General features: G+C 38.4%; 1 protein-coding gene and 1 long non-coding RNA gene across 2 annotated transcripts in view; one reads left to right on the top strand and one right to left on the bottom strand.

Moving 5' to 3' along the window:
- Positions 1 to 2,186: 2,186 nt before the first annotated feature.
- On the top strand, positions 2,187 to 10,255 carry LOC135472775 (uncharacterized). The gene is made up of 3 exons (XR_010444554.1): positions 2,187 to 2,329; positions 7,601 to 7,741; positions 10,123 to 10,255. It is a non-coding gene; the product is annotated as an uncharacterized LOC135472775 (long non-coding RNA).
- Positions 3,925 to 14,375, bottom strand: part of LOC135472774 (A disintegrin and metalloproteinase with thrombospondin motifs 7-like) — a 75,349-nt gene continuing 64,898 nt past the window's right edge. Inside the window, exons 17-25 of the mRNA XM_064752442.1 lie at positions 13,711 to 13,846; positions 13,057 to 13,183; positions 11,882 to 12,104; positions 11,389 to 11,538; positions 9,470 to 10,492; positions 9,045 to 9,215; positions 7,584 to 7,730; positions 7,233 to 7,383; positions 3,925 to 5,682 (exon numbers count right to left, since the gene is read on the bottom strand). Of these exons, the coding sequence (XP_064608512.1) occupies positions 5,495 to 5,682; positions 7,233 to 7,383; positions 7,584 to 7,730; positions 9,045 to 9,215; positions 9,470 to 10,492; positions 11,389 to 11,538; positions 11,882 to 12,104; positions 13,057 to 13,183; positions 13,711 to 13,846 (2,316 nt within the window). The 3' untranslated portion in view covers positions 3,925 to 5,494. The remainder of the gene's footprint in view (positions 5,683 to 7,232; positions 7,384 to 7,583; positions 7,731 to 9,044; positions 9,216 to 9,469; positions 10,493 to 11,388; positions 11,539 to 11,881; positions 12,105 to 13,056; positions 13,184 to 13,710; positions 13,847 to 14,375) is intronic.

Here is a 14,375-nt window from a genome sequence, read left to right on the forward strand (position 1 = left end):
GTATGACGAATAGCGGGATAGGCCCACGATGCCCTAGACCTGCATCAACCAGGCATACCTTTCAACTTCATCCCGCGCATCGCTGTTTCACAGACATGATTGTAGACGTGAACGTGAAGATTTCAAACCACGAATGTACAGAAGCATTATCTTATGCTTATGTTACAGTTGAAAGGCTTTCGTGTACAAGGTATCTCCGTCCTTTTTTATCTGGAATTTTCCATTGCTATGACGCGCTCAAATGACTTGATATCAGTTTTCGGATTTATTTCATGTATAAGCGAAAGCACAAGAAATAAGTTAGTTTCAAAAAAACTCTCACATTAATAAGTGACTAAACAGGTTTTGTCCCGTTTAACCTGGAAATACCTGATTACCTAGGGTAAAATAATTGCTTAGGAGTGGCTTAAGGTACACGCGTGATGTTCAAACGCCAAATAGATTTTTGTGGCATATTTCTTTCTTTATTTCATGACATAAGTTTGAATTGACCAAGGAACCCTTTGGCTAATAGGACAATATCCGCATAAAACACTTTTTGATCAGTATAACCGGCTTTTGTTGAGCGATCAGGAAATCCATAATTTATTGGAGGAATATTTGCTTAAGGATAGCTATGATTTTTCTATTTGTATTTTCTTTGCTTGAAGTTTAATACTTTTTTTTCAACATTTCTTGAGAATCAGAAGAAGGCTTTTCTCAACATTGACGTTTGTATCCTACTTCACTGCAACTCGGACGCACCAAACTGACGACAGCTGACGGGACGCCCCACCCACGCAGTTTTGCAGATGTTGTATACATTGGCACCAGGCCAACCAATACTTGAACGCTGCTGAGAATCTGCAGATTTCATTTGATCTGATGGTTGTTTCACGGCAAACTCATGAATTTTTCACTTCACACCGACGGCGATGTTTTATGTGTGGAGCAAACTGGAATGGCCGGGATGAACCATCGACTGAGTTACTCATGCCCACGTGTAACGTAAGCTTACAGGTAAGCACGCCATATTGGTGGAAGACAACTTACGTTATCGATCGATTATTGTCCCCAGAAGCAGTGATAGCCGGGAGATCCACAAATTCTCTGACTGAACCCGGTCTTAAACCCGCGTGTCCAAGCGATTGAAAGGCAAGCATGGTCTCTCCCCCAAGACAACCACAACAGGGTGTATCAATATTGCTAGTGCACTAGTCTTGAGCATGAAGACACAAAATGAGGTTAAACCCTGTGTCAAAAATTTTACTCATCCTCACACCTGCGTATATCCTGCTGTTTTGAATTGCATTCCGCATTTTCCAAATGAAACATATTCATATATTCACCGCATAAGAACGCCATGAATTTTCCAGGGTTCTTTGATGCTGCAGTTTTTTTGTTGATACCACCAATACCACATGATTCCTTTCGTCAGAGGAGCCATCTTAAACTAAAACTCAGATCTAGCAGTCGCTCGCTCCCTACCCTGACACTTCGGTAACCGTTTTAGGGAACCGATAATCCTGCCAGGGAATTGCAATCGAGTAGCTCTCACGTTATCAAGGTACCAAATTAAGATATTACAAGGGGATATTTGGCTGTAGATGTTTTGTGTTATATAGGCGAGACTTGAAGGTGGACTGGAGACTAGTCGTTCTTTATAAACCATGGTTTCAAGTCCATCTAAGGTTTGGAGGACAAACTGTCCAACTTCACGTGGTATCATCGGTTCTACCGCGGCATATAGCCTGTGTTTCCACGGACATGCGATTGCGATTACTTGACGCATTCGTTAGTGTTTCCACTGACTATACGCTAACAACTGCGATTCTACTACAGCGTCAATCCACCTTGGGACGAGTTCCCACGCCCACCTCAGTACTAAATCCTCGTCCGATGATTTTAAAACGGGACATGTTCCATTCGCTCTGAGTTCACGCGTGATTTAAAGAATCGGGCGGAGTTCGTGAAAAAGATGCAGCGTACTCATGTAATTCCCATTCTCGGAAGAGGAGTAATCGCAAATGCAATCTCATGTCCGTGAAAACACAGCCAGACATGGAGTTCATAGGAAATGTCGACCTTCAGATCTCTAGACAGATGGGCAATGATTCTCGTTATAAGGGTATAGCGGTTGCATCCCTTCATCTCTTCAGACCCTACTGCGGCGAACCGGAAGATCACCGACATTGTCAAGGTGATGACTTAATCGGTCGTTGGTTACAAGCCATGATTCGACCAGCACTTGACCTATCCCGTTATGTTCAGTGAAATGTCAGGACAGTCGACGTGAAGGTCAGACTGGACCCTACTCGAGGCTGTACCCCAGATCTCTCATTACAATCAGGTGACTTACAGCGCGGCCTTACACAACCTGCACTTGGTATCGCCACATATTTTAGACTAACGCAATTTATATATTGATTAGATCTAAGATTATTTTATATATAGTGCTGGGCTTTGTGGCCGAGGGGGTTAGCACGCCAGCGCGGCGCGGTACCTCCCACCAATGCGGTCGCTGTGAGTTTAAGTCCAGCTCTTGCTGGCTTCCTCTCCAGCTGTACGTTTGAAGTGCTGCCAACAACCTGCGGTCGTGGGTTTTCCCCGTTCTTTGCCCGCTTTCCTCCCATCATAATGCTGGCCGCCGTCGTATTAGTGAAATATTCTTGAGTGTGGCGTAAGAACGTAAGCAAAGAAATAAATAAATATTATATATAGCTCTAAGGTAGCATGAATTCCTCAGAGAAAGCATTAGTAAAAGATTAAATATACGCGCCTATAGCATTCCTTACGTATTTCCGGCTACACTGTTGGCTGCTCCTCTTAACATGCATCTGTCTTAATTTTTCTACTTCTTATGTCTTTTGTGGTTTTCACTGGAAGTTGTTGAGGCAATGAGTTTTGCGAATGACGTGGAACGCCCATCATACGGTTGACTGTTGACATGGCGCGACTTGCAAATGAGATTTGGCATCACCTGGGACTAATAATAATCTGTTACATTGTTCCCAGCTTTAACTACGCTCATACACTGTAATCCATCGATCTCTTATCACGTGAAAGCAAGTGCCACCGAAAATACGCATTTACGCACTTGTGTCAGATTTGAAATTTTCGTCAAAAACCATGTTTATTCTTAGACACATGCACTTTTCATTGCTATAAAAATCGGATAGATCAAGTTCCTCAAAGACTTGTGTCGTACCTATTATTAATAATGTTGGTGTTTGGGAAAGAGAATATAGCTATCCCAGTCTTTCCACTACCCTTGCCACTAGTCGTGAAATAGTCTTGAGTATTGTGCTAACCATCAATAAAATCATACACCTGAAATTGGAATTGAACTAATTACATAACCACTGGCTGCTGGTAAACCAGGATGACCAGGGTAATACATACATCCCAATGTGCACTGCCTTTACCAGATCTGTTCCCAAAACAGGACACAGGACTTCTTTTTATCTCTATTTCATCAGTGCGCATCCATGCAGTATTCATAGTGAAACGATGCACACCTATAAAGAAATAATCTCTAGTAAATGTTTCATCATTATTCGTTTTCATTAAGTAGTACTTTGTAATAGAACATTTTGTATTTAAAATTCCAAATACCCTCTTTGACCTAAAATTTCATCCACCATTAGATTTCTCGTTATTCCTGAGCCCCAAATTCCTATTGCTTCTTAGAAAGGTGTTTTGAAGTCAGTTTGGAAAGTAGAATGATGTCCTACTGGAAAACATGTCAGTTTCAGAATTAAAACAATATCTTATTTCGCTTGCCTGTAAAAAAAATGCACTTTTTGGGTAAAATATAATTATTTAAACAGATTTGATATCTGTCATCACGAAATTGTGCAATACATATACTGCAGCTGTTGGAAATAAACTACATGACTGGAATATGCCAAGACCATGAAATAAAGGAACATCCAACACAAAATATGGCATATCAATTTTCACTTTTACAATATAAAATTATAAGACACTGGACGATATTTAAGCACATTGTATAAATACTGTCACTTGAGATTTTGCCATAGACAAATGCAAAGTTATAATTTTACATGCAATTACAAATGTTCAAAAAACTGAATATTTTGGATAATATGCCAGTCTTTAAAAACTGGTCTATACCCTTGTCTTGGGAAGAAACACATGGATTGTCTTTTTGCTTTTAAATTATGACATCTTGGTGAAATACATGACATATACCCTATAAATACTAAACTACAACTAATTTATTTGCAGTATACAATTTTACGATCAGCATCATCCAATAAAGTTAACAAACACTTATATCACAAAATTTCATACACCAAATGACAAGACTTATGATGACCAACTCACAAAGGAATGAAAGTTTTTCTCTTTGTTTAATGTTACTGTCAACACCTACTTCTTGACACATGCGTTACTAGATAATTCACTGGGCTTTAGAAGTGATTCAAACAATGTCCAGCAAAGGATGTTAATAAGATCAATGGAGTCATTAAAAAGTTTTACTCTAAAATTCTCAAACTTTCAGATAAAGAAAGTTTTCCCAAGTGATGCAGATTCATTTGAAGAAATTTTGAAATATTTTAATACATCTGTGGCATTGTTATTAGAGGTAAACCTGACAAACATAAGTTTTTATGCATGCAAATTGCGCAAAGTTTTTCACTCTTAACTACTTACTTACTTCCGTCAAAACATCAATAGCTTATATTTCCTCAAGTCTTCTTTAAAGACTTTCTGCCAAAATTGTATCCTTTAACTTTGCTTGTAAGAAGTTGATCTCTTCTGGAAACCATTCAAAAATCCTACATGTTGGTATAATATTATTAGCAGACACATGAGTTATCTCACAAGATTACAGATTTATCCACACAGAGGGGCTGAAATTAGTGTTTGTTAATACTTCTATAATGATACCGAATGTCTTCAAATATCAGCTGAGAAGACCAAGGTGTTAAAGCCTATTCCATGGCAACATTAGATTTAATTCACTGGTGTACTGTATAAACATATTAAATAGCTGAATGACATATTATAACTAATGCAAAGTCCACAAAATAGAAATGGAACATCATTACCATCTGTACCGTATCTCATATGTCCACAAAGCAAAACAAGAGCACAGTTTTCTCCAGGACAGCAAAACAACACTGAATTTCAAAGACAAACTGTGATTTGGCACAATTTAATACAAAAAACATCCAGATTTGAGTTTAATCATTTTGAGTCCACCCTTCAACAAATTCACTCTGTTTGGATATGAGAAGAGATAGTCTTAACAGCTTTTCAGCTTTCCACCCTGCACTGACCTGCAGCCATCTTGAATTCCTAAATTCAGGTTCCTCAGCATAGGGTGCAGAAAATATTCAACGATTGGCTGAAATTCTGCCACAGTCTGAATATTCATTGAGCACAAACTTCAGTTTGAGTAGAGGTTGCAGCCATATCAGAAATTTTCTCAGTCCTCACAGGAGATTTTTTCTGATGTGACAATTTTCCTGAAGTATACATCCAATCAGTGACGACGTGAACCATATTTGCGATGAGGTTTCCTAGGCGCTTCTCTGTATACTTGAAAGTAGTCCACTCCACAGGTTTTACAGCACTTTCTTTGTACAAATGCTCTCTTACAATGGCCTCTTGTCTTTAAAGCTTCACAGAGACGGTATCCCATCTTGTTCAACACACACTCACTTACTAAAGCTGGAAAAATAATCATTAAAAAATAATCATTAAATAAAAGATTTGCATTACTTGTATTTATGGTTTTTGTATTTAACCATTCCCTTTTGAAGAACATCTTGAATGTTCATGTTCACAGGGCTTGAACGATCCCATTTTACAGCTTTACAGTACGTAGAATGGCAAAACATTAACATTCCCACACCTTAATGACTTCAAATTTCATGTTTTCTTTTCAGGCCTTTCCACATCTAAAATTCTAATTTTCCAAACTACTTCAAATAAATATTCTACAGTTAAAAAACACCAGTGCATCCAGCAATTTCAAAGATGCCGAAACAAAGATTTCTCCTGGAGAAAGTCAGCATACACCAGCCTAAGCTCAGGTTCGTTCTATGGACGGTGTATAGTTCAGTTCAGAGTACATGTGACAAGTTAGTTCGAAATTACAAGGCTTTTTCAGGCCAAATCAGCTGTAACCACAAAACCCCGGATTTTTCCATTTTGTAAAGGCCTGGAAAAGTCATTTTCAGATACCAGGCTTTTCAAGGCTTTGAAGGCCCAGTACACACTTTGATAATACTGACATTAAATTCAAAATTCCTGTACCAAGCAGTATTGTTTCTACCTTCACCAGACTCTCTCTATGAACTGTTCACACTGCGAAATCGAAAGCTGGTCTTATTATGTTTCCATGGCAACCTGATACATGATTTGTATAGCCTGAAACATTTCTGGACGAACATCACTACTAAAGAATAATGGTGTTTCATTATTTACAAACAGTTTTTTCAGGCCTAGAAACTATACCTGGGGTTGAACCCATCCCTCACATTCCAGCAGTTGGCAGAGCTTCTGCTTATTTGATTTATTTGATTGGTGTTTTTACGCTGTATTCAAAAGTATTTCACTTATCCGACGGTGGCCAGCATTAAGGTGGGAGGAAACCGGGCAGAACCTGGGGGAAACTCACGACCATCTGCAGGTTGCTGGTAGACCTTCCCATGTATGACCGGAGAGGAAAGCAGAGCTTCTATGTTTATTCAAGTATATTCTGAAGACATGTGCTGACTGATAAAATGATATTTTTTGTGAAGCCCTGAAATTGACCAATCCAACTGACCAATGTAGTTTGTTTTTACAATCAACTTAAAAATGTTCATGAACTGTACTGAACGTTGATCTTTAATACGCAAAAAGGCTGAGGAATTTGGGCTCCTGTCATATGTGACTTAAAAAACCCATTATGGCCTGAAACTATTATTCTGATACCTCATGAAAAATGACTTTCCTTTGTATGAACTGGATGTGTGAATTCTAATCTGGTATCATTCAAACAATTTCAAGAACATTTTCACACTTGCTAATAGCTAGTTAAACTTTTGTCATTTCAAATTCACAAGGCCTATAATATTTATTCTCGGGATAAGTCATATGTACAACTACATTCAGACAGGATATTTGTACTGATGCTGCATTGGATCAAAATGTGATATAACCAATTCTGTCAGAGCCGAAACAAGCATTTTTATTTTTCATTATCACAAAAAAAAACCCACATTTCTTCTCACCTGCTTCTTGTTTAGGGCATTCTGCATTTTGACAGATTTTTCGTGCTTCTGGTTTCTCTCTCTCATCACATCCCGAGTCTGTCCTTTGATTGGTCAGATTAACACATTGGATCATCCGCAGTTGCTCCCCCTGACCACAGGTTCGGGAACACTAATGAAAACAAGAAAGCTCTCTCAATGGCCAATGGTTTAAAAATATCAACAATCTAAATTTTATTTTATGAGGATCTTTGAAAGTGTGAAAACTCATCTTATGCTTATTTCTTTTTCAAACTTAAATTTTCTGTCCAGAAACACTAAGAAGAATTCAGGTAGAGATGATGACATGGCAGGGATTTCATCTTATCTCACCATGCTCCATTCTCCAGGCACCCAGGTTTTACATGGTGTCACTTGGCATGGCCTGACATGGGCAGGCTTGTGTTGAGGGTCACAGCCATGGTGGGACGGGCAGTGTACATGCCTCTTCTCCAGTCCAATACCACAAGTCTCGGAGCACTGGGAACAAGGTAAACAGGTACATGTACTCAGGGACATGACTGACAACAACTGCATGAAGGGAAAGTTAACTCGCATTGGGCTCAGTCGTTCAAAAATGTATTAAGTACAATGTTAAACCCCAAGCGCTCATTCACTCACTCACTCAAAATGTATTAGCAGTTAAGACCAGTGTTAACTTTAGTCTGGACTGAAGTCTTTTCCCTCTGTCGTATATGTGGAATATTACTGGGTATGGGGTAAAACCCCAATCCCCAAAAAAAAAAAAAATAATAAAAAAATAAAGTCCTTTAGTTTTGTATTAGACAAAAACTGGGATTAAGCTTTCACGCGGGCTTAACTTTTAATACACATTTAAACAACAGGTCCCAGGCCTCTGTGACAGTACTAATTGATAACCAAGCTTTCAGACATAGTAATCAAATCATGAGACATCAAAGTCAAATCATGAGACAACATAGTCAATCTATGAGTCATCATAATCAATTCATGAGACATCATAATCAAATAATGAGATACAATAATCGCAAAAAAGACAATAAAATCACCAGATAATAATAATAATAATATAATTATATAAACATGATCGGGAGACAGGATCAGGGCACATCAACATATGTCAAAGAAACAACAAAATTCTTGAATAAATTTGTGCTTTTATCCATCTTTAATCCTCTAAATCAGTTAATATTGTAAATTATATTAATGTGGGCAAGACATAATACTGAACTCATTGACTTATCTAATTTGCAGTGAAACTAACAAAAACTTACTGAGTCCAGGCTGTTGACTTATCTAATTTGCAGTGAGACTAACAAAAGCTTACTGGGGTCCAGGCTGTTGACATTTATCTAATTTGCAGTGAGACTAACAAAAGCTTACTGGGGTCCAGGCTGTTGACTTATCTAATTTGCGGTGAGGCTAACAAAAACTTACTGGGGTCCAGGCTGTTGACTTATCTAATTTGCAGTGAGACTAACAAAAACTTACTGGGGTCCAGGCTGTTGACTTATCTAATTTGCAGTGAGACTAACAAAAGCTTACTGGGGTCCAGGCTGTTGACATTTATCTAATTTGCAGTGAGACTAACAAAAAGTTACTGGGCTTCAGGCTGTTGACTTGTCTAATTTGCAGTGAGGCTAACAAAAACTTACTGGGGTCCAGGCTGTTGACTCATCTAATTTGCAGTAAGACTAACAAAAAGTTACTGGGGTCCAGGCTGTTGACTTCTAATTTACAGTGAGACTAACAAAAACTTACTGGGGTCCAGGCTGTTGACTTATCTAATTTGCAGTGAGGCTAACAAAAACTTACTGGGGTCCAGGCTGTTGCGCTCCACTCCTGACAGGCCCAAGTGTGGCAACTAACTCTGTTAGCAGGTTTCTCACTCTCCTCGCAGAGGCTGTTTTCTACTGGCTGATGACTGTCACTCTCCACACAGGTGACATTCCATGACTTCACTCCACCACCACAGTGTCTGGAACACTGTGGAAAAACAATACACACAGAACATACACTAAACTTCAGTTTTCAAACCTTTTCAAATTATACAATTAGAAAAGGCCAAAATTTGTTGCAGAAATTTGTAATAGTTTAACCCCTGAGAGGCTGGTATTTATACTACATTCTTTTCAGTTTTGCCTACTTACATTAACTACTGCTCGAGGTATCTTATTACAGTTTTAAAGGCAAGATACATCCTGACAAAAACAGACAGAGCATATCTATTCTATTATTACCTTGCTCCATTCTCCTGACAACCATATATACTGAACATGTTGTGGAGTTGTGGTTGTGGTTGTGGTTGTGGTAGTGGTTGAGGTAGTAGTAGTCCTAAGAGAGGTTCTTCTTCTTTTAGAGTTGTCCCGTAGAAGTTGATGAGAGTTATCTCCCCTGTTGCGCCTAGAGTTCTCTGCCCTTGGGTGGGCCAGTCCAGGCTTTCCTGCTATGTTGACTACCTCCTGATGCTTACTATAGGGGACTCCACTGAGTTTAGTTTCTGAGTTGATAGATGATATTATGCTAGGCTGATTATCAGCTAGATTTATATTATGCAAGTCACCACGTTCGTCTTCTTCTATTTCACCCTCAGAGATGACTGGATCACTTTCATAACCACCTTCCTCTACTACGGGTGGAAAGTTTTCTGCGCTTAAGTTTTCCTCTGAACCTATATCATGATCAGCTGTCCCAATAAGCTTAATTTCAGATCCTTTATTAATTGTTAATGGCTTAGCTTTTTCTTTGCCTATACTTTCTTCGCTTTCAGCCTGTTCTATATTTTCTGCTTTAGTTGTTTCTATAATCTCAATATTTGCTGGTGCCTTTACATGTCCTTCTAAATCACCTGATGAGTTTCTTTCAGCTGTTTCCCTTATTTTCTCATTTTCAGGAACAAGTACAGCTGGCACTGTTGGAAAAACGTATTTATCAGCTCTTGAAAATTCCGAGTGTCTTTTGGATGTTGGAGGACTGGTCATTTTTGCTGTGCTTGGTTGTGATGGAGGTGTTGTTGTGGTAGTACTTGTTGTTGTTGTCGTAGTACTAGGTTTTATTGTTGTTGTAGTACTCGTTGCTGTTGTTGTAATACTCTCCATTGTAGTTGTAGATGGTTTCGGCATAGTTGGTTTCACAGTTGTTTCTGGACAAGTCACGTGCAGACAATGTCTCTCGGCAGGAGGTTCCATTTCCAGGTCACATGACTGACCCCCATCGCAATAAACATTACGGTACTGCATCCCACCACCACAAGATCGTGTGCACTGGAAACAGAGACAAACATGCTCATGAGGAATGTGAGACATCCTGCAGATTCCTTCAGAATCTTGAAACGTCAACAAAATAAATTAAAACAAATGTTGCAGATCATGGCATTTAATCAAGTCACAGAAAGATCTCACTATATATACAAATTTAAGAAAAATGAAATTCTGATGAGACAAGGTCTGTAATTATCTCACAGGTCAAGGTCAGCATCTGGGACTCTGAGTATCTGTTCCTATAAAATATTTCAGAAATCAAGTGACTCAAAATATCTGTTCATGTCTCTTCCTTCATTCAATTAGTGTTTTGTACCAAACTTAAGGGGATATTCCTCTCAATGGAATTGGTAAGAGCTGACGAAATCTTTTATCACCTCAAGGTATGGGCAAAGTCAAAAGCATACAAAAAAATAGTTATTTATTTATCTATCCGATTGGTATTTTAGGCGGTACTCAAGAATAATTCACTTATATGACGGTGGCCAGCATTATGGTGGGAAGAAACCGTACAGAGCCCAGGGGAAACCCACAACCATCCGCAGGTTGCTGGCAGACCTTCCCATGTATGGCCATCCAGCATGGGTCATTACACTGCCCTAGCATGCTAACTAACTGAGCCACGGATACCCCCCACAATACAGTTGTGGTGCATTAAAAGATGACAATGTATATTTCACAGAACTTCTGCAAAAAGTTGCACAGTTTGCTGTAAATCATGTAGTTTCATCGATTTTTTTCCCCACAAATAAACAAACTGTAGTACAGAATGGTGGTTGGCCACATCTTCAGTTATACGATTTACTACAAGTCACATAAACTATTATGTGATTTATTAACTAAACTAATGTTGATGGCAGTTAGTGAGAAATTCCACTAAATAGTATGTCCTTGCTTACCTGTGACCACAAGCCCGCCTCCCACTGACCACAGGTGATGTTCCCACACTGCTGCTTGTGGGCTGGCTTAGTCGCCTTGTCACAACCAGCCTTAGGTTTGTCACACTCCACAGTCCGTTCATGATAGGCACAAGGGTTACCATTACATGTCTGTCAAAGAGATTTTTTGCATCAACAAAATTCATATTTGCTCATTTGTTCCTCGATATTTGCTTATTTACTTAAGATTTTCAGAATCTAAAGGGTATAATAAGGGTTTATTAAAACCAGCCATTCTTGATTACTTGAATGCTTTAGAATTTGAGATTAATCATGCTGATAATATATTTGAAGAGTAACAAAATGCTTGAATGATTAATACATAACATATATGAACTCAGCAAAAATAATCATAATTTTTTTTTGTAAAGAAGAACAAAAATTTCTTAAAATTTGAGATTTGTCACCGAACGTTTTAAAATAAGTTTTTCACACCAACTCGTGTTGCACTTACATCTTGCCACTCTCCGACCACCCAGTTCCCATTCTCAGGGCACGGAGGTTTCTTTTTCCGGCATGGCTCCACAGATGTAGGTTTCTCCAGACCGTCACAAGCAGAATCCTCAAGTGCTATCTGCTCATCGGGTCCCAAGCTTCTGACACAAATCACCGTGCGTCGGTGGAGTCCCTTGTTGCCACATGTTGCTGAACAGTGTTGCCATGGTCCCAGCCACCACCTGACCAATGAAATCATTCCTCTTATATCAATGTACAATGATGACTGTTCATAGCGGGGTTGTCACACCATTTAGCCACCACCTGACCAATGAAATCATTCCTCTTATATCAGTGTACAATGATGACTGATCATAGCGGGGTTGTCACACCATTTAGAGACCACCTGACCAATGAAATCATTCCTCTTATATCAATGTATGATGATGACTGATCATAGCGGGGTTGTCACACCATTTAGAGACCACCTGACCAATGAAATCATTCCTCTTAGGAATGTTCATGAAAAAGATATCAATGTACAAGGATGACTGATCACAGCGGGATTTAGAGGCATTTACTACTTACCTCTTGTCCTACACTTTGGAAATACCTTCCACATCATTTTTTGGCCAGGTAAGAGTCCACTTATTTATTATTAACCAACTTCCATTTCCCACAGAAACAAATCTTTCTGTAATTACCAAATCAGGCTTAGGTTGCTATACAATAGTATTAATCAGTAAATATTAGTGACTGTATTTGATCTAAAATTTTATCCGTGATTGTTTCTCATTTTCAGAGTTCTATTGATCTTAGAAAAGATGTTTTGAGGTTTATTTGGTGAATTTTTCTGGAAAACAAAGTATTTATTGATCAGTTATAATTAATTAGTAACAACCCCAGTAATCTGCTTCTGTAATTATATTTGCACCTTCTCAGAAATGAATACTCCACAAATCTTAAAACTGGTTTTACTATATACCATGTGTCACTTTCACAAAACTTCTTAAGTCACATTTCTCATACCTTCCTTTTCATAAAAAACGTGTACTGTGCCATGAGGCAAAGTTACATATGAGAAAAGTTACAAAAAAATTGATTTACAAAGTTTCGTAAAAGTGGGCCCAGTGCATTTAAACATTTAATCGCTACTGTCAATCATCATGTGTAGTACCCCATGAACCACTTTACCTGGCTGGACATTGGTGGTTGTTGCATGATCGTGATTGATCATCCTGCTTTGTGGTAGCATTACAGTAGCGATCGTCAACATGTCCAGCTTCTCTCTCCATACAGATCACATGGGACCTCTGTGAACCTTGAAATAAATCATGCAACCTTACACAGATCTGATCAACGTTTTATCGTTTCAGCCATATCACCTAAAGAGTTACGTTTTCTTCTTCACATCTTCATTGATTACTGTGCATATTGTCCTAAATTAAACCAGCGACATCTATTTATTTATTTATTTGATTGGTGTTTTACGCCGTACTCAAGAATATTTCACTTATACCAAGACAGCCAGCATTATGGTTGGATGAACCCGGGCAGAGCCTGGGAGAAACCCACAACCATCCACAGGTTGCTGGCAGACCCAGAGATTTCTATGACTTTGCCATAAAGCAATGCGATCCTGTCTTAAAGGGACACAAGTTGTTTGTGTTAATGTCTTAAACAGGAAACAATCATTTTGCAAAAGAAATTGTTGGAACAGTTTTAAAATTTAAGGAATGGAATACAACAACGCAACAGCATTATTCTATTTTTGGTGACATACTTAAATACAAAAAAAATTTAAATGTTTTAATTAATGTCATTAAATCTAACCCCTCCCAGCTTTACCTCCTCCACACGACACAGTACAATGTGACCAATCCGTGAACTCCCAGTAGAACTCCGGGTGTCGCTCATCCGTGGCATTTTCATTGGGTACTGTGTATTCAAACATTACGCCCGGATTGTGGGACTGAAACAACAGCTGTAAATAAGAATAAATTTTTGGGTTCAAAAGAGCTCAGCAACATTTATTATCCTTGTGATATTAAAGTTTATTTTGTGTTTTACGGGCAAGCCAACAATAAAAATGCCATTAGAATAAACACAATTTTGAAAATCAACCATTAAATTTTGTCTGAACTTATTAAGATCTTCCTGTTAAACACAGCCTTCCGATCATGTATATATATATATATATATATCTTTAACATGAACAACTGCTGGGACACTCCACATTTCCCAATAGAGTTTAGGCCACATCACAAGTAAATTTTTAATTCACTGGCAGAATGAATCTTTTTTCAACATTGGAGGAGGGTATAGAAATAACAATAAAACTGAAAAACCATATAATTTGTTGGAATTATTAAAAGATACATCTATCACAGGTAACAGGTAAAGCAAATGAATTACAATTTACATATAAAGATTACTTTGTCAGTTTGCTTGGGATGTGAGATTTTACACTATGAGAGACAAGAAAACATCCAAAACTGCTAAATTATGGAGCC

Source organism: Liolophura sinensis, chromosome 8 (genome assembly GCF_032854445.1).
Source record: "Liolophura sinensis isolate JHLJ2023 chromosome 8, CUHK_Ljap_v2, whole genome shotgun sequence".
NCBI lineage: Eukaryota > Metazoa > Mollusca > Polyplacophora > Chitonida > Chitonidae > Liolophura > Liolophura sinensis.